This window comes from Sitophilus oryzae, unplaced genomic scaffold, assembly GCF_002938485.1.
Source record: "Sitophilus oryzae breed Bouriz unplaced genomic scaffold, Soryzae_2.0 scaffold_860_pilon_pilon, whole genome shotgun sequence".
Taxonomy (NCBI): domain Eukaryota; kingdom Metazoa; phylum Arthropoda; class Insecta; order Coleoptera; family Curculionidae; genus Sitophilus; species Sitophilus oryzae.
In genome coordinates, this window is record NW_022147484.1 from 1688037 (window position 1) to 1709288 (window position 21252).

The 21252-nt window shown below is 32.4% G+C and overlaps 2 protein-coding genes across 2 annotated transcripts in view; one reads left to right on the forward strand and one right to left on the reverse strand.

Annotated features, from left to right (window-relative positions):
- The window catches only part of LOC115890261 (hillarin), a 96384-nt gene extending 83022 nt beyond the window's left edge, over positions 1 to 13362 (forward strand). The window contains exons 6-13 of the mRNA XM_030910445.1: positions 431 to 620; positions 4642 to 4775; positions 6112 to 6255; positions 7772 to 7990; positions 8364 to 8572; positions 10361 to 10491; positions 10558 to 10815; positions 12170 to 13362. Coding sequence (XP_030766305.1) covers positions 431 to 620; positions 4642 to 4775; positions 6112 to 6255; positions 7772 to 7990; positions 8364 to 8572; positions 10361 to 10491; positions 10558 to 10815; positions 12170 to 12466 — 1582 coding nt within the window. The 3' untranslated portion in view covers positions 12467 to 13362. The remainder of the gene's footprint in view (positions 1 to 430; positions 621 to 4641; positions 4776 to 6111; positions 6256 to 7771; positions 7991 to 8363; positions 8573 to 10360; positions 10492 to 10557; positions 10816 to 12169) is intronic.
- Positions 13363 to 17147: 3785 nt separating this feature from the next.
- Positions 17148 to 19784, reverse strand: LOC115890295 (dystrophin-like). Its single transcript, XM_030910474.1, has 9 exons — positions 19498 to 19784; positions 19229 to 19365; positions 18969 to 19176; positions 18662 to 18905; positions 18490 to 18601; positions 18257 to 18438; positions 18109 to 18197; positions 17557 to 18050; positions 17148 to 17503 (listed from the first exon to the last, which is right to left on the reverse strand). Exons 1-9 carry the CDS (start codon positions 19548 to 19550, stop codon positions 17229 to 17231), a joined length of 1794 nt encoding a protein of 597 aa, XP_030766334.1. The 5' UTR covers positions 19551 to 19784; the 3' UTR covers positions 17148 to 17228.
- Between the last annotated feature and the right edge of the window lie 1468 nt (positions 19785 to 21252).

The following is a 21252-nucleotide window of genomic DNA, read 5'->3' on the forward strand; positions in this document are numbered from 1 at the left end:
AAAAATTGACAAATGATATGTCATTCTATTCAGAGAGTCATTTTCTACCAAATAAAGTAAAAAAATACAGAGCGTGCTATTTAAAAATGAAAAGTCTTAGTCATTTCCGGTAAAACAGGAAGTGGCCGAAAAGAACTGAATACATCAATCAATCCTAATTTATGTCATATACTAACATACCAAATCTCGTTTTTTATCTGAGAAAATTAAAAAGTTGTGAGGGGTGAGCTTCTTTTGAGACGCATCCGGTATAGACCTTTAGAGTGTAAAAATACTCCAGATGCTAGTGCCTAAAAAATCAACTTTTTACTATAAATATGATTTTTAAATAGAATCTTTTATTAGGTTTTAGTCTCATTTTTTGGTTTCGAATAAAACTAAGACATGAAATGAATATTTTTCTCACTTTCTAACTAATATAATTTTCTAGGGCGGCTACTGCAGCATTGGTCGAAAAACAAAGCCACGAAATGTTAGAGCTGATCAACGAAAAAAGGAGTGAGTACATGCAGGCAGAGTCATTATATTTAGACCACAACGAAGGAGGTTATAATGAAGAGGCACAGCCCTATCCAGTACACGCCCCACCTCCCGCACCTCCAGCATTAAGTAAATTTCAGGTATGCAGATGTTTTTTTTTAATTTTATCGCGCTAAACATTTTAAAGAAGAAGCCAGTCATAGATACACATTGCAAGATGTCAGAGAAATGAGTACCAAAATGAGGTACTTTTTGATTCACTACGTTTCACCTCTAAAGTACGGTTCAGACATAATGTTATACTGCTATATTTTGCAAGTCACCAAAAAAAGTAATTTAAAATCAGTTAAAACGGAACACCGTCTAGAGAGCCGACCGCAGTTCTCTAGATGATCTTCTATATGGAGTCAGTTCGAGTTAAGATGGGGCCTCATATATCCGACTTCTGATGATACGATATTAATATTTATAATTGGAGGGTACCAGAGCAAAAACGGTCTAACCCCAAAAACTTGTTTTGAGAAAACTTAGAATAAAGTTTAGTAACACTAACGCTACTAGTTATGATCGATGACATTTCCCATATAAAATGACAGCGATCTTCATCATTTCATAGCCATCGCTGACGCCGTTTTTTTTCGATTATACAGTATTTTAAATCATTTAGGAGTCAAAATTAAAAATAAAAGTGCTGATTAAAATAACGTTAAGAATGACTTGACATTAAAATTTCACGATATCTGACAAAAGTTAATTTTGATCTGGTTTCAGCTACGTATGACTTCGGCAAAAAAAAATTAGTTTATTTCCAGGATGTCAGTCAAATTACTTTACCCAATAGAAAAGCCGCCGTACTATCTGCATCGTACCGTCGGAAATCGGGTACATGAGACCTAACCTAACCTTAAAACGCACGTCCTTTGTTCTGCATACCATGTTTTACCTGATACATTTTGACTGAACAGGTCAAACGTTAGGGTAGCCACACTACAGTCTGACAAACGGATCTGAAACAACGGGGCAACGGTGAGGGGATCGCGATTTTCTAAAATCATGACCGATTTCATTCATAAAATATCCACGAGCGTGCGGTGTTTCATAAAAATATATCAGGAATGTTTATAATATTTTCCAGTAAAGTTTATAATATTATTTTACTTTAAATGTACCTACATTTTGTTTAATCATTTGCCAAATATAGTAATATTTGTTAAAACGCGTGTACTAATTACAATAAACACAAATCAAGTTAAAGATATAAAACACAATAAAATAACCCCGCCACTGGATTTTTCAATAGTAGTGACTGTTTCTACTATTCCTAGAGAGGGGCATAAAGTTGGGGGTAATGGCGGCAAGACGTGCGAGAATCTCGACCAATCAGACTGGTTGAATCCGGGATGCCATGATGAATTTTTTCAGCGTTGCCAGCTTACCCTAAGCGGACGATATCATAAGGAAATACTTTACCTTTTATAATAGGCAGAATGAACGAAATCAGTTAATTAGATAAATATACATTATTACAATAAGAACTACCTACGTCAACATATTAGCATATATATAATTATGTATGCTGAAATGAACTAAAATATATTCAATTTATAGGTAATATCGAGCAACTTTGCTTTTCTATAATTAAACGTGACAACATCGACTTTTTTTGCCCGAATTCCTTCCGCTGTTTTGGATTCGTTTGTCAGATATTAGCTACTCCAACTATTTTTATTGCTAACCTACCTTGCATGAGACCTAACCTAACCTTAAAACCTAAGCTTAAAACGCACGTCCTTTGTTCTGCATACCATGTTTTACCTGATACATTTTGACTGAACAGGTCAAACGTTAGGGTAGCCACACTAGCTACTCCAACTATTTTTATTGCTAACCTACCTTGTGTGACACATTGTTGAAAAGTTCGTTTCTTTCTCTTTGAACTTTTCTATTGAAATTAGGCAACGTTTTTGAAACCTAGTAATTTTAACTGGTTCTTAACCAAGAAATGTTTTTTAGAGATCACAAATAAACATCAAGGAAATCAATGTTTCCTCTTCAATCTTTTGATACGTATTTGAGGTCCTGGTCAATGTATTTTTTATTTACGAGATATTCTCATTTTCTAATTACACCCTGTATAGGGTTTAAATTTTGGATGTAGCACGGTACTGTGGTACAGCTTTCTATACTAGATCACAAACTGTGACTAGATCTTTAGTTATACTAGAGAAGGTAGTGTAACAAGCTCTACTACCGTATATTATTAACTTATGGTTCTGAATCCCAAGTATTAATTTAAAGTGGAGTCGACCAAGGTATCCAATTTTTTTAACATAGTAACTTAGTATATAGTAGTATTATTTTTATTATGCTACCAGCAGGAATTGATCATACATCCTTTAGTACGAGCCCTAACAACTAAATGTTCGGACAAACAAAAATTTATTAAAACACTTTATTTTCATTAACTGAATTATTTACATTTAAGAAATACATTAAAAATATATTAAAATCTAACATTTCTAATGAGTATTTAAATAGTTTAGTTTTTATAAACATTAAAATAAACTGTAGGCCAATAAATAAACAAAAATATTGCACAATATCGTGACAACTAAATGTTCGGACACTTAAAATAACTGTTTTCATATGGCGTTACATCGACATGAACTTTGACATGATTGACATACGCCAGAGTAAAAATTTTGCCATAATTCACTGAATATCCTCGTCAAATGGGCAACGGTTTTCTTGGGGATCGTGGCACAATTTTTTTTTTGTTTTATGCCACATGTCTCGATAACACTAAGGTCCGGACTGTGCGAAGGCCATGAGGGAACGTTGATGTTCATATCCCTAAACCATTTTTTAGTAGTTTTAGCCGTATGGCATGCCCCGCCATCCTGTTGAAATATAAAATTCATATTCTGGTAAAGGTCTCTCGCACTTCGCACAAAACTGTTTTTCGAAATTTCTTGATGTTTTGACACATTAGTTGTGCCTTTCTACCGCCTCATACCTTCCTAGACCCATTGCGGACATAAACTCTAAAAGCACAATGTCTTTAGGAAATTCCACTCTCCATCTTTCATAAAGATCATGCATGCGTGCAGATGTAATCCTTGAACTTGCAGTTTGCGATTAGAATTAACAGCGTCGGATTGGAACTTCTGATGTCGCAAACTACAAAAATGACATTAAGGTAAAATATTTAATTATTTCCCAATCCGACGCTAATAATTTCAATCGCAAATGGCAAGTGCACGGATTACATATGCCCATGAGCCACCTTAGTATCGATATAATAAATATAATCGAACACCGCTAGAGTGTCTATTTGATAAAGATTGCCTCAGAAGGACAGTGAAATTTCCTTAAGGAAATTATGATTTGATTTGAGGGTGTATGTCCAAAATAGGCCCAGAAAAGTATGGGGTGGTAGAAGGCAAATTGATGCGTCAAAAAATCAAAGAATTTTGAAAAATATTCTTGTGTCAAGTGGGAAAGACAAAGGTCCTTTTAACCAATTGTTCTGGTAAAGACCAGGACAATAATTTTATATTTCAACAGGATGGCGGGGCATGCCATACGGCTAAAACTACTAAAAAATGGTTTAGGGACGTGAATATCAAGGTTCTCTCATGGCCTTCGCACAGTCCGGACGTTAATGTTATCGCGACATGTGGCATAAAACAAAACAAAAATTGTGCCACGATCCTCAAGAAACCGTTGCCCATTTGACGATGACATTAAGTGAATTATGGCAAATTTTTTACTCTGGCATATGTCAATCATTAATAAAAACAATGCCAAACAGGCTTGCAGTGGTTACAAAAGTTCATGTCGATATAACGCCATACGAGAACAGTTATTTTTTAAAGTGTCCGAACATTTAGTTGTCACGATATTGTGCAATACTTTTGTTTATTTATTGGCCTACAGTTCATTTTAATGTTTATAGAAACTAAACTATTTAAATACTCATTAGAAATGTTAGATTTTAATATATTTCTTAAATGTAAATAATTCAGTTAATTAAAATAAAGGTTTTTAATAAATTTTTGTTTGTCCGAACATTTAGTTGTTAGGGCTCGTAATCGAAGTTGTACTTCTACGGTGATAGATATTTAATACTAGATATAATAATAATATTTGTAATTTTAGGTGTATAATGACCCTGCGGAGTTCTCGAACGTAGACCAAATCGCTATTTCAGTTGCTCAAGAAGACCAAAAATCTTTCACTGACCTTGTCAGACAATTAGTTGGTAGATGTGGATCGGATATAGAAAAAGCTAGGTCAGTTCTATTATAAGTATTAAGTAATTTTATTATATCTTTCTGACAATAGTATCCTTGAAGAATTCGTTGGCACGAAAATATCTTTGCGCGTCCAGCAAATTCTGAAAATACCTACAGTATGTATGTCCCCCGTTTGTCTTTACAAGAGGAAACACTTTTTTATCATTAATTTTTTGAGAAAAATACATTCTTCATTAAAGTTTTTGCTTGCTTTAAAATGGTTAATCTCGTTTAAAAATTTCCGAATTTCCATATCATTTTAGAGAAAAATTGAAAATATGAAAATATAGTTGAATTTTTTTTCAGTATCGTAGGCGATTCTATGGTAAAATTTCGTTTTCATTCTTTGATAGTTGGTTATCATTAATTTTAACTAAAGTCATACTCAAAAATGTTAAAGAAGCACAAAGTGAAAATGTATAATCACCTTTTTCCGTAGCATTGATCTAAATTATTTTGTGTTTCTTTAACATATTAAAACAGCAAAAAATATGACGTTCATCAAAATTTCTGTAATAACAACAGTATATCAAAGAATAAAATACTAAAAATAATATTACGATTGAAACGCGTTTTGATTTTTAGGACTTTTGGGAAAATTTAACTACATATATTTTCATACATTTTTTTTCTTTTTCTCGAAAACGGTATGGAAATTTGAAAAATTATAAACAGGATTAACCATTCTATAATAAGCAAAAACTTTTATAGAGTGTATTTTTCTTGTTAATAATAAAATGTTTTCCTGTTGTAAAGACAATCCGGGGACATACTGTATAACTCACTCAAAAAGAATAACTGTGGACCCTTTATTTTTACATAATAATATAATATACAGGATTTGCCACTTCTTTATATTTATTTAAGGTAATTCGTAATAGAGTTTATTATGTCTATCAGAGAAACATACGCTATATTCTTTGATATATACAGGGTAACTCAAAACTAAATAATTTTTTCAGCTATTTAAAAAGGATGGCCTTTATTTTATAATAAAAATAAACTCAGTTTTTATCTCAGACTACATAGCTCACTTTCAATAAAAAACAGCACTAATTTTCGATTTGACAAATTTTTAAAGAACATTATTTTTATATTACCCATATACGAATAATTTAGAACCAAAAATAAGTTAAAATATAAAACATAAATGCTTCATACACTTTCTCAATCTGTATATAGATCTTACCCAATTAGAGTTTTAAGATCACATTCCTAAATTTGATTTCTAAGGTTAATATTGTCATTTATTATAATAAAAAAAATTCTAAAGTAATATTGTCAAAATTATGTATGTACATGCATTTTTTAATCATCCATTTTCCTTCTCCAGGACAATATTTAGATGGATAACAGTAAAGAACCTAAACACAATGTCATTCGATGACAACCTTCGAGGAGACACACCAATGGGATTACTTAGAGGCATTAAAAATGGTACTGAAAGTTATCACGTGTTATTCAAAAGACTTTGCAGGTAAATTCACTATTTATATCATAGAACAAAATGCTTTCTTATCTCGGACATCCCTATCTTTATTCTGCTACGTTTCGACCATTAAAAGTACCTAACTTTACAAGTATCAAATACACTGGTTTTTACTCGTCCAGAATTAGAGGTTCTTTTAAAAGTCAAAATGCTGTATTGAACTACGTAGATTTGATTTGATTTTATGAAGTGGTTGTTGGCCTATTACAACATGACCTTTGGAATCTGATCAAGTAATTGATTTAAAATGGCGACAGTGCGTAAGACTGTACATACTTCAAAATGCTAAAATTTTGGCAATAGAATTAACAGAAAGTTGCGTAAGAAAACTAGACGTAAAAGTAGAAAATAGATTAGCCGCTGATCTACTTCTATTGTGCTATTGTGCTTCTAATAATTTAATAAAGCTACTGCACCCAGAATTAATAGAAAACAAGAAACATTGATACGTAACATTAATTCTACTTGGCTTAAGCTAGAAATCACTCTTCTTTCCCTAATTTAGTATTTTGGATTCTGTGGGTTCTTATTCAAACACACACAATAAACTTAACGAATTTATTTTCCAACTATGCATACAATTTAAAATAATAAAACACAATTAACTTCTTGGAAAAGTATCGCCAATTTGCCACAATTCGTTTATTACAGAACTATTCAAAAAACTAAATTTAAAGCGCAGAAAACGCTTTAAATACTCTAATGGATCTTCTTGCAATGTCTATTCTAGACTCTCTTTTTGTGTCCAGAAAGTTCTTTACAACATCCAGAATTTTCCACCAGTGTCTAAGAAATGGCGCTCCAAAAAGTGTCCTGTATTACCAATGCAATCTTTATCGGCAGAAAACACGCTCAGCGGTTGTTCGCTGTTCCGACAGATGTTCGCCATACACCTTCACAATATATAATATAATGACTTCACAGGATATTCTTCTGAACGTCTACTTGACGCCATTTTAAAAACCACACTTGAAAGTCGAAAGCCACAGGTTAAACCGTACTCAACTGAGACATGAATCGGCACACTTTGTATTGGTATGATTTGTCATGTTTAGATGGTCATATAATCAGTTGACTCGTGAAAACGCGCCTTTACAAATCTAATGTGCTCCCCTCCATATCTCTAGATTACATTCTGCAGTCAAGAGTTCTAATTTTTCAAAAAGCATAATAACTTCAAAACTAAACCTTCCGTATAGTTTTTTGCCTATATTTTTGTTTATCATCGTCTAGTACAATACCGCAAATTTGCCAGGCTGTCGCACTGACAGGCTGTACTTTGCAGTTTCTTCTTCTGATTGACAGAATCTGCAAATGCCTATTCAGCTTGAAATGTCCTGTTCTGGTCTGGCGAAGATTTCCTATTAAAGTGTCTATTATTAGCTTTTAAAGAAAAAAGACTATGAAGGTCCATAGAAAGAAAGTATATCATTCGTCAAATTGTCAATTACCTTCATTTTAAACAGTCCATGCTCTTTATCATATCTGCACATATCAATTTTAGTTACGCAGGTCTGCACTGTGTAGTTATCAAAGGTTACTCCAAATCGGCCGGATACCAACCAGGTGTAAGGTTCGAAGATAACCGATTCAGGAATTCCTGGAACGCAGTTTATGTAGCCGGTGCGTGGAGGTTCGTACAGTGCAACTGGGGAGCAAGACATTTGGTAAACGCCAAAGAAGCACCAAAGGCGGGAAACAAGACTAAGTCAGATAGTTTAAGGTAAGAATGAGTTGATATTTACTTATTTCTATCGTCCACCTAGGGTGTTCCAAAAGTTCGTGACATGGGATTTTTTATTATTCTTGAACATGCTGAAAAACTTCAACAAGAAAACTTAACGTAGAATCTCTCCAGCATGTCCAATAAGAAAAAAAGCATGTTGACATTTGGTAATGTCGCATAATATATGGCCGCCATGACGGTTATGGCAAATGTCATACTTTTTTTTTGTTACTAATTATACTATTGCGAACTTTTGGGCACACTTTGTATTTGTATTGATCTAGGATTCAAATTTTCTTCATATTATTCTGTTTTTCTGATTAACTTCAATTGTTCTCCCCCATTTATTTACGCAATTAATTAAAATTAGATATGAATATGATGACCACTACTTTTTGACGGACCCAAAGGAATTCATCTACGAGTTCTTCCCGCTTCAATCCGAATGGCAGCTATTGAAGAACCCCATCACGCTTCAAGAGTTTGAAGAACTACCCTTCGTTAGATCGTTGTTCTTCCGATATGGACTGTACTTCTCTGATCCCAAAACAAAAGCAGTCATGTTTACTGATTCTACAGGTAGGCAATTTTTATTAATGATTCACAGGTGAATTTAAAAGTACAATAAGCTAATACGCCAAGATTCAGGGAGTTTCTAAAACTTTGAATTTGTGTGCAGTCCAATCATAGTTAAGTACGAGATATCATTTTTGAAATAAGCCAGTAAAATTGCATGTATCCTAGTCAGGTGCTAGGGAGTATCCCCCCTGGCATTTTGGCTGTGTCTAAGGAGCATCTCACTATCTTGTCCCATCTCACTATCCTGTCCGTCATACCAGGCACCACACTGTCTGTGGTCATGTATTACATGTATCAAATCCTAAGATGACTAGATCAAAGGGATGCGTGGCTAAATAGAAGACTAGAATTTTACTGGTCTCAACCTTGGGACACCAGGGGGCACCCCATTGTATTCTCGCCTCACTTCTAAATGCGGAGCTCTGTAGAAGTAGACCGACTAACTCTACGGTGTATCACCAGCTTTGATAGAGCTCCAATTAAAGGACATCGAGTTGGCGAGTCATCAACTGGAGAGAGGAGGGCCATGGTCAGGTCACAATAGAAATTGCCCTCAAATCCAAGGAGACGATAGAGAAAGAGAGATATATCCTCTATTATAAATCCGGGACAACACCGGTATTAGGTCTAAGCAAAAAATAAGTTAAAGAGGGGGAGAAAATGGAGACAGATCCTCCAGCCTCCACCTCAAGGGTGCCTCAGCCGGAGGATGAACCGTTGTTGTCAGAGGTGGATGTAAAATACCCTGCCCCCTAAAACAGGAAGATCCCCATGTATGATGAGTTTTAACTCAAGAAAGATGCACAATAGATCTTTAAGATCGCGGTGATTAGCCCACCACTTATTCATTCTATATTCTACATACCTGTACTAAATTTATCGTTGTCATCGATATTGCCAATTTACCGACATCATCTGCCTCATCGCTATTGACCACTAGGACAACTATCATAAATATAAGTTTGGAAGTAAATTTGTCATATGTTTCTTAAAGATATGTTTAATAAGCCAAATTTAGAGGTGTGTAATTTTTGGAAAAGATCAGAATGTGTTTAAATTTTTCAAATGCACTTTTTCACCTCTCTCATCCCTAGTTACCCCATCCCATACGAATTTGGAAGCAAATTTGAAATTTTAGTTTTTTTTAACTGAATGACTTGGCACGCTTCAAACTTATATTTCCCAACGGACACTTTCGCAATTTCTAGAACCTACTGTAATATTCTTTACCCTTCTAGCAATATCCGTTATCTCGTTCGACATTTTCCACCAACAGATGGCGCACCATTCAGTTTCCCGAACGAAGTCGCCACGCTTCTTGACAATACAAACACGCTTAGCGGTTGTTCGCTCCTCCGACAGATGTCGCCATACACCTTGACATAAATTTAAAAATTAATTTTCTGTATATTTTATTCTGAATTTTTCCAATATTTTAATAGTTACCCTACTATTCGAAACACTTAATATTTCTCTTATTTTTAGAAATAGATACGTATATCTTAGGGTTAAGTAATATATAAAGGGTTAAATGTCAGCATTTTTTAAGTTCATAGCCAACTATGATTTCCATTTAAAAAAAAATATTTTTTATTTATTCCGCGAAATAAAAGATTTATAGTCAAATTTAGGCAATTATATAGGTAATTTTTTGTAATCAGGAAATAGTGGGTTCTCACACACTTTTACACTTACACTTTTCAGAAAAAAAGCAAAATAATGTTTAAGAAATTAATGTATAAACAAACGATATTTTTGTTTATAAAACTCAAAATACTGTTTTTTTAGGAGCAGCCACAGTGAAAATAGCTATGCCAGCTCATATGCAAGGTACCCTCATCTTCCATTATAACCTGAAATTTTATGACAGCGATGGTGATAGCTTTGAAAGTGTATCGCTCAAGAGATTTGTCATGCAGGTATGTACCAATTAGTACAAGTAATACGAATAATACACATAATATTAAACTAATCTTCTATTTTAGTCTGTAGTGGGCAATACAGTCGCTTTCAGAGTTCACGCGCCTTGCAGTGGGGCATTCTTGCTCGATATTTTCGCGAACGCAGTTACCCCAAAAGAGTATTTGACTGGCGAACCTATGAAGTTCAAAAGTGTGTGCAAATTTAAGATTTGCTGTGAAGATTTGCAAACTGTCATGGTACCGTTACCAGATTGCGCCAGTGGAGAATGGGGACCTACAAAAGCGACAAGATTGTTTGGTTTGGTACCTATTACACACCAGGTAGGCCATAATTTTTAGGTACTTAATTTAATAATATAGTTGGTATTACACCACCAAAATAAAACGCTAGTTCACCACAGTACACCAAAAAGCTTTAAGGCGGATTTTCATGCGTAGGACATCCGACAATCCTACAATACAGGATGGTCCGAACTGTATTCCGGAAACTTCGGCAACATATTCTGCAGATAAAAAATTAAGAAAGTTCGTATAAATGTATGTCCTAAAATGCTTAGTTTCGGATATACAGGGTGTAGAAATTTCAGTTGTATTTCGATTTTTTCCAAATAATTTCTGAAGTAAATTAACGTTATTTGGATCAAAATTTGTGTCTGGGAGTTTTTTGGCATGAGAAATTTAATTCTGATGTCAATTTGACCTCTACTTGTAGAGGGCGCCACCTACATTTTTTTTCTGGTTTAAAGAGTAATAACTTTTCGTCCCTACCTGTATAACACTACTGATTAAAAAAATATACATTAACGACGTCTGTTTCGTAAAAAAGTTCTCTTGGTAAAGATCTCTACGAGTAATGGTTCTCGAGATATTTGGAAACGAAATTATCAATACCTGTCATCGTTGACATAAAATAAACATGTTGAGTAAATAGTTATTAAACTGAAAGCATAAATGTTTTTGGGCCCAAAATTCAACATCTACTCAACATGTATATTTTTTTGTCAAAAATGACATGTATTGACTAGTGTAATGTTATTGTAATTGTAATGTTATTGTAATGTATTGACTATTGTTAAATACATTAGAAATAGAAATTTTCTATTCTAAATATCGTGTGAACGGTTGCTCGGAGCACAGGAGACATTTTTTACGTAAAAAATCACGGAAATGTAGATTTTTCACTCTGTAATTTTATACAGATACGGACGAAAAGTTATTACTCTTCAAAACAGTTAAAACACATGTAGGTGGCGCCCCCTACAAATAGAAGTCATATTGACATCAAAATCAAATTTTTCATGTCAAAAAACTCCCAAACTCCAATTTTTATCCAAATATTGACGTTACTTCAGATATTATTTGGAAAAAATCGAAATAAAAATGAAACTTCTACACCCTGTATCTCCGAAACTAAGCATTCTATACATACATTTATACGAACTTTTTCACTTATTTTTATTTGCAGAATATGCTGCCAAAATTTCCGGAATACAGTTCGGACCACCCTGTATAATGACAGATATGATACATCTCATGACACTAACATGGTTAGCGAACTGAGTGTCCTGTCAAAAGTAAAGTCTTAATGTATCGTGGTGAACCAGCGCATTATTTTGCACTTAATTTAATAGTAGTATTATACAGGGCGACTCACTGTCAACTTTGTTATTTTCAGGACGCGCTTATCTTTGCTGGACGCGAACTAGAAATCCAGTTCAGAATGTCACGACAATTGACAGATTTTATGGCCACGCTCCATAAAAACGGCGTAGAAGAAAAACGACTGTCAAAATTCGTTTCGCACAATGTTACCGATGACATAATTACCTTTAATATCAGTTTTCCCGAAGAGGGTCAATACGGGCTGGACATTTATACCAGAGAAATGGCGCCACTGCAAGACTCGCCTGGAGAAAAACACCTCCTCACGCATTGCTGCAAATACCTGATCAATTCGTCCAAACGAAATTAAGTTTAATATTTTTTGTTCTTGTTATTAGGACAAGTTTTTGATTCTATTTTCAGAAGTTATCTAGTCCTAAATTAATTTTACTTTTGAACGAACCTAATGTTAAAAAAAATTGACGCTTACAGAGTAATACCAGTCTATTAAGGCTACTTTGAAAAATAAGGTGCTAATGTTGTGAAATTAAAAGTTTATATGAAAGAAGAGTAAATATACAGTGTGTCCCAGTGTCCTGAAAAAGAAACTAATCTTCTTTGTAAAATATGTGAGCAAAAGCAGCGCTCATTTTTTTCAGAGATATTACACGGTAATTCAAATACCGTATGATCGAGAAAAAACGGCGTCAGCGATGGCTATGGAATGAAGATCGCTGTCATTTTATATGTAAATTTATATGGGAAATGTCATCGATGTTCATTTCCCAGCCAACTGGACGCCGTTTTTTTCGATCATATGGTATATTGACTACGTATATATCGGCTAGTTACAATCCGATTGAACAGATCAGATTCACTTTAGTCCATCCAATAATAAGTATACCAAATAATAATATCCCGGCGGCGATTGAAATCTCAATGCGCATCCAAATTCTTAACTCGATCCTCTTTTTCGGTAGGATTGAACTTATTCAAACGGATACAAACATAATATCATTTGATATACACAAGATAGGATCGACTTAGAATGACATTTAGTACAACCTTCTAACCTTACTTTCGTTGTAGTTTGTTTTGATTTATATGCTGACCAAATATCTAATTTTATTTTGTCTTTTTCTTATTTAAAATGGAGAACAGTCAAAAGTTAATACAAATATCAAAAAATACTTAAAACAACACTAAAATATCTGTTTCATCTTATAATTATTTATCTTTGTACAGGGTGGGTCAAATTGGACGCTTTTAAAGGGAAACACCCTTTTCTATAGGAGATAGATTAAACTAATATCGGTGTCTGGAGCTCAATTTTTATCAAAAACATGATGGTGAAAACCGCACATCGATATCTGTTACCGTTTCGGAGTATTTTTCAAAAATGTGCATTTTTAACAAATCGCTGTAACTTTTTTGCTATGGAAAATTTTGAATTTTTGTGAAAACATTTCCGAAGCACTTTTTTACGTAGAATTTAATGTTTCAAGTATAATTTTTTTAAAATTAATAATTTAAGAGTTATCAACAGAAAAACTGATTTTTTATATGGGACTCCCTGTATATTTTTAACTAGGTGAAAAGAACTTAAAATTACCTTACCAAAAATATAGCACATTTGATATTTTGTTACAGTCCCCTACGAAAGAGAAATTTTAAAAGTGCTCCACTTTTAACTAGTAGGTTTTGGACACATTATTGATGATCTGCCCCTAATGGAAGTCGAAAATATGTTTTCCAGCAAGATGAGGCACCGCTTCAGTACGCTGAAGCAAACTTTTGCAGCCAATTTCGAGACTAATTGAATAGCTAACCAAGATCCCAGCCGTTGGCCGTTGAGGCCGCCGGACTTATCTAGTGCCTGTTATCCTTAGTGGATTTTTATCTTTGCGGACGAATAAATGTTCTTATTTTTAAATTGCCCGTATAATCTAGACAAGAATTAAAAATACTAAGCAGTTATGCGACGGTGTCTTTCACCCCCACTGAGTTAATGAATTCCGCGAGAAATGTTCAAAAATGGTCCCGTCTGGTCATAACAGAAGACGGCCGACGTGTTCAACACCTGTAGCAAAATCTCATGTTTTGGTTTGCTATTAATTTTTATTGTTATTAGATATAGTTTAAATGTGTTGATTTTGTTAAATATAGTTTAAATTGTTATGAAATTCTGCATCTCTCAGTGCAAATATTATTTTCGTTTTAATTTGCTCCTCACAGCTAGATTTTTTTTGCATTACAGCCGGCGCCGTTCAAAGCCTACTTATTCAAAGTGGGCGATTTTTTAAAAACTCTATATCTCGAAGAGGAATCGAGCAAATTATCAAGTATGCTATATTTTTGGAAAGGTAATTTTAAGTTCTTTTCACTTAATTAAAAATATACAGGGTGGCCCAAATAAAAAATCAATTTTTCTGTTGATAACTCTTAAATTATTAATTTTAAAAAAATTATACTTAAACCAATAAATTCTACGTAAAAAGGTGCTTTGGGAATGTTTTCACAAAAATACAAAATGTTCCACAGCAAAAAAATTACAGCGATTTGTTAAAAATGCAGATTTTTGAAAAACTTCGTAAAAAACTTTTGTAAAACTTTTTGTAACTCCGAAACGGTAACAGATATCGATGTGCGGTTTTCACCATTACGTTTTTGATAAAAATTGAGCTCCAGACACCAATATTAGTTTTCGTCTATCCTTATCTGATATTTAGAAATTGAAAGAACAAACCTTAAGATGTATTAGAAAAATGGCGATAGACACGGAATTGAACAAAAAGTGTTTCTAGCTGATCAACTGAATTGGATCAAGTCCATATATACTTATAAGCCCATACACGTAGTCGTTATTCCACAAAGTTTTAGACCTTTTTTCAATAGAATGCTGTACATTTTTTGTCGGAGTAAATTTGTCAGAAAATTTCAATTATAAAAATACCTATATCATGGTTATTGTATGATGATTTTTTGATTAAATTTCCTGTTTATACATGATTAGTTAAAATTATGTTTTTTGGATTTTATAACCAAAATGACATTATCCAAATAGTTTTTATATACAAAATAGATATTTAAACACTAATTTCCTGTTTTATAAATGATTATTTTTATTTCATTTGAAAAACTAGGTCTCCTAAAAATATATTTTAATCGCCCTGTATCTATGAAAATATGTTTAAAATGTGTGCTACTATTACTATTAGCTGCATATTCTACAAAGAAAACTGAGTAAAAAATCTCTCACTGAAAACCTTAGGAGTTTTTTGGGCCACCCTGTGTATACATACGTCTGTTTTAAAATGTTTTAATGTTGTTAAGGCCTAACGCTTGCCTGACCTACAATCGATCGAGAAAAACTGAAATTTAGAATTAGTTTTGTTGTTAAATATACTAATTTGCCTAAGATTAATTGTTTAAACAAAGTAATCCGATAAAACTGTTAATACATATTGCTAAAATTAAATTAAATAATCCAGGGATATAGAGACTGTAGTTATATCATCCTCCTTATATCACAAATTATAATTATTACTACAGTCACTCTCAATTATTAATATAGTTTAATCAGGGATGGACAATTATAAAAAATTGCTGTAAAAAAAACCTGTTAATGGCCGTTATAAACAAAATATTTTATTATATTTCATTCCACTACTTCGTCATTTTATTGATAACATACATTTTATACTGGATGCGTCTCAAAAGTGGGTCACCCTTATAACTTTCATATATTGCAGGTTTCGAGAAAAACGAGATTTGTTATGTTAGTATATGACATAAATTAGAATTGATTGACGTATTCAATTGTCTTTGGTCAGTTCCTGTTTCACCGGAAATGACTACAAGTTTTGATTTTTAAATGGCACCCTGATATATTTCTACTTTATTCGAGAGAAAATGACCCTCTGAATAGAATGACATATTATATGTCAACTTTTGACACTTCCGCATATGGTTTATTTGAAATTGTGGTTGCGGTGTGAACATGCGGTTCATATCGACAATTTGACTTGAAATGCCAAGTGTGTGGTACCAAATTATTCGTAAAAAAATGCTTTTTCCAAATATACTAATGAGTGACCCTTGTCCAATTTTTAAAAATTGAGATAGACAAGACGCGAAAAACATTAGGCGATCAAATCTATTTTTCCAAAGCTCCTTGAATAAAAATTAGTGTTAACATGACACTCTAGATTGAAATTTAAAATACGATTTTTTTAAACGACAATGTCAAAAGTTGAAATATGATATGTTATTCTATTCAGAGTGCCACTTTCTATTGAATAAAGTAGAAATATACCGAGGGTACCATTTACAAATCAAAAGTTGTAATCATTCCTGGTCAAACAGGAAGTGACCAAAAACAATTAAATACATCAGTCAATCCTAATTTATGTCATATACTAACATACCAAATCTCGTTTTTTTTATCTAAAAAAATAAAAGTTATTCAGGGGTGAACCACTTTCGGGACGCACCCGGTATTTCGTATAGAAATCCAAATTTAGGGAAACAACTGAAAATTTGTACTAAAAAGAAACAGGAATGTCATTTTCGTTTACTTCTTTACATCTTTTTTTAAATGCATTTAAAATAGACGAGTAAACGGCCATCCCTGCGTAAAATACTGTTAAATTTAAAATGAGAGGTTTCCCCCTTATTTTGTAAATTTCCCCAACCTGTCTCAACTTTCCCAATATTTTTTCAGGCTGACCAAATGTAAATAATGTTATCAAAATGTGTAAATGGGTACCTTCAATGAAAGTGCAATAACAAAGGACACTAGACAGAAATTTATATAAAAAAATATATATTTTGACAAATAATTAATGATAGTTATGCACATATTAAGGTTTTATATATTTCTGTTATTTACCATTAATTTAATAAAAAAAAAATAATGGATTATGTAAATTGCTTAAATTCACATTCCAGTAATGTATTGCATTTAAAGTTAATAAAGATTATTTATTTTTAACTTTGTTTTTTTTATAAATTAAAAATGTTTTATTATATATTTTAAACAGCATAATAAAAATAATTGCACATAAACCATTCTTATTAAAACATATAAAATTATAGAAAAGATAAAATTTAAAAAATCAGTCTTATTTTCCTTATGCTCTAATCTTACATGGCAAAGCAGAACTACTTCTACTTGATTCAACGTTATCAATAATGGATGTCAGCATACCTTCTACTTCAGTTACTGCATATTTTAAATTGCAGTTATCCATGGGATTCAAGGAATCTTCAAGAGAAAAATTATTGGCTAAAATCTGCTGTAATTTTGCCAAGGCTTCGTCTAAGTCATTATGCAAAAGTTTAACTGGTGACCTTGGAGCACTTACAGTTGTAAACACTTCAGGTTCTCTTGCATTCTGCCCATTTTCTATCAAAAAATATAAAATTAATATAGGAAAACTAACAGAAAAAAAATTATACCTCTATTCCAAATATCAAAATCATTATTTTCATTTTGATTGGCATTTTGCAAGCTTAAAGAATGGCGATCAATATCATCATGACCAAGCTGAGATTCATTGTCTTCTAATTCAGTTATCATGGTGATTGGGCTCAAATTTCTTAATGTCATTATTTTGGGATTATTATTGTACTGCACTATAGGTGTAGATTGTATATTAGGAATTTCAATTGGAGAATTTTTACCAGTAGATTTTGTTTTGTGTACAATATTAATTTGGTTCTTTAATACTTTAAGTTTTTTAATATTCTCTGCCATAAATATACGATATTCTTCCAAGTATTTCTTTATTTCTTTGTCATTGTAATTTCCAAATATAAGCATTTGTTGAAGTTCTCTGTTCTGAGACTCCAATTGCCTTATAACACTTTGAAGTTGTGTCTGAGGTGATGATAGAGGTTCTATGTCCATTGAAATTGAAGACTGGTATAATTTAATATCTTTCATTACACAACTAAAAAATATTTATGAAAATTAAAACATATAACAAAATATAACTACCCTATGCATACCTGGTGGGATTAATAACTACAGAATGTGCAACTGATGAATTGGAACAAAATAACCCACAAAAAATTTTAATTAAATCATTAGATTTTTCCTAAAACAATTTAAAATTAATTAAAATAAAAATAACTAATTTATTTAAAATATACTAACTTTATTGTTCACTGACTCTCCATAATATTCTCTGACAGAATGAGAAAGTTTATGAGAATGACTAATACGTCCAGTTAAAAAACATCTCTGACACTGAATATATCTTGAACATTTTACACAAGAATACTTTAGACCCATTAGTGGCTTCGTTTTACAAGTTGTACATTTAACAGCATGCATAACTGAAAAAAGAATATAATTTATACTATTTTGATTAAATTATAATAACCTACTTGTTTCAGCAAATTTCAATTTATAAATTTGTGGTATCCAAGCTAATAACGCAGGTTCACTTTCCAGCCACGTAACAAAACTACTTTCTGTTATTCCTACCAAACCTGGAGACTAAAATATTTAAAAAAAGAATAAATAACATTATACTTCTTCTAACAACAGATTTATTACATTTTGAAAACAGTTCTCAACTGTAGAATTTACCACTTGAGGTCCAAAAGATACATCTTCGTGCAAATATTTTATAATATCGTACATTTTCATTAGCAATGCCTTAAGTCTCACCCTTGTAATGCAATAGTTATGGTCAGAACATATAGAAAATAGATATTTATAATAATCCAAAAGTGTGCAGTTACTTAACAATCCCACTAGAATTTTAGTAGAAAAAACTTGAATATTTCCTTCTCTGAAACTGGAAAAATTTTAAATAAATCACTATTTCTTGTATTAGAAACTACATGAGTTTTCTACTAACCAGTCAAAAGTATTGTATAATAAATTTAAAACTAGTTCTGAAGCAAAATCTATATCAGTGTTTGTATGATTTCTTTTATTAGCTGCAAAAAATATATCCGATAGCACTGATTCTAAATCACAGGTTTCTAACACTAAGCTATTTTCATTATTTCCTAGCTTATGTCTTTCAAATATACTAATTATAGTTGATAAAGATACTTCTTCCACTGAAAGAAATAAAATTAAGAAAAAAATACATAAGAAAACATTAACCCTTACTAAATAAACCTCTTTGCAAAACTCGAAATTTTAAAGCTAGTCTGTAAGAGGGGTAAGTTACATAATTGCACTCATCAATTCCTTGTTTAACATCTGAAAATTTTGGATGATCCCATTGTTTAATACCCTTTTCTTCACTAAAATTAAATATAATATATTGAACTTTTCTGAAATGAAATCTTTGAAGAGTAGTATTTAAAAAAAACTTATACAGCCTACATATTATGATATTCTATAATTGTAATTTAAAAAATAGCGTCTTAACTTACTTTACATAATATATAAATCCGTTTTCATTTTCAATCTTCTTCCAATTGCCCATTTTAAAAACGGATGTAACAGGTGGGTGATTTTCTAACAGGTTAGAAATCAAAACAAACAAGTGCTACAGTCCAAAAATTGCTACATAAATCACAACAAACGATTACATCCTGTTGAATCACCTCATAATAATTCATATAGGTACACAAGATTCTAATTTTAGAGTAGTTTATGTTGCATTTATAAATAATAAACAACGGTTGTTTGATTTTAAAAAACACCAAGAAATTAAAAAATCAACAAATGACAACTGTCAAACTATTAGTGATGGGCAATGGACAAAGAAAAAGTAAATAGTAATGGGCTGAAGTTCTATTACCATAAATATTATGGATACATCAAACATATTTCCGATATTTCTGGGTAACTATTTCAAATTCAATCATTATCACCATATACATCAGTAGAGAAGGGTCTAAGTACTTATACAAAATTCAAAATGGCATGTTCTATTTTCTATTTTAAATACTTTTGACAAAGTATTTTCTATTTTGTATTTTAAATAGAAAATGATTATGCATTTCACAATATATAATCAAAGAGAGTAGACTACTCTTACTTAGAGCATATCACTTAAATCATAGCAAACCTATCGAATATATTGGAAACCAGGCATCGCATAGGGTGGTTCACACAGACGACTCTCATTTTCCACGATCCTCTGTCGGAGAACACACTTAATTAAAGTAACACACTTAAGAAAGCAATAAAAATAAATAATAATTATAAGTGCCCCAGACAGAAGGAGCCTTAGCACTAGTAAAGACCGCTTAAAACAAAAGAGAGCCACCATGGAAACAAAAATAAGACATCACGAATCTAACAAACGTAAAGAGCATTTAAGATTGTATCGCTATTGTTTGAAAAAGACCAGAAAAAGTTCTATAGGAGACTCAATTAGGAAACAAAAATTTCAAATAATGGACTATGGACTACCAGCAAAAGAAGACATGTACAGATTTTAGAACAGCATGTGGGGACAAGGTGGTGAACCATTCCGACGAATACTAGTTAGCAGAGGAGATAGAAACCAGGAAATGGAACAGATGGCAGATATAAAACCAGGATAGAAACTAGGAACTGGAACAGATGGCAGATATAAAGATAGAGATAGAAGATGTTCAAAAAGTTATAGCAACAACGCAACACTGGAAAAGACCTGGAATAGATAAATTACATAACTTATGGCTAAAATATTTCTCGGCACTGCACAGACATTTAGCAGCACTTTTCCAACGTTTAATCTACCATCCGAAATAGCTTCCTAAAGATCCAACCTGTATAAGCTCTTCACAAGGTATTATGTAACAAAATAACTATGCATCTGGATACCAATAACATAATAGCTATCGAATAGAATGGATGCCGTCGAGGATAAAAAAACTGTCAAGAACTTCTGGTGATAGACAATGTACTAGGACGGCAGGTCCAAGATAAACAGAGGCATATATCAGCTGCCTGGATTGACTATAAGAAAGCATGTTCTTCATTTTTGGCTTAAGGTTTTGCCATTTATCGTTTCAATGGTAGGGTGTAGGGTTTCCATATGTCCGGATTTACCTGGACATGTCCGGATTTGGAAAAGCGTCCGGGAAATCTGACCGCAAAAACAATTTAACTTAGTAAAATATTTTACAGCTATATTTGAATTTTTAATTTCTTGCTTTGTTGAATATTTTAGTCTTTACCATGCTACAGCTGCA

Bases quoted from the DNA above. Each gene is read 5' to 3' on its own strand.
- LOC115890295 (XM_030910474.1), bottom strand. From the start codon at position 19,550: ATGGGCAATTGGAAGAAGATTGAAAATGAAAACGGATTTATATATTAT. The intron at 19,366-19,497 runs GTAAGTTAAGAC...ATTTAATTTTAG, and splicing joins GGATTTATATATTATGTAAA to TGAAGAAAAGGGTATTAAAC. The intron at 18,198-18,256 runs GTTAGTATATTT...AAATTGTTTTAG, and splicing joins GAGAGTCAGTGAACAATAAA to GAAAAATCTAATGATTTAAT.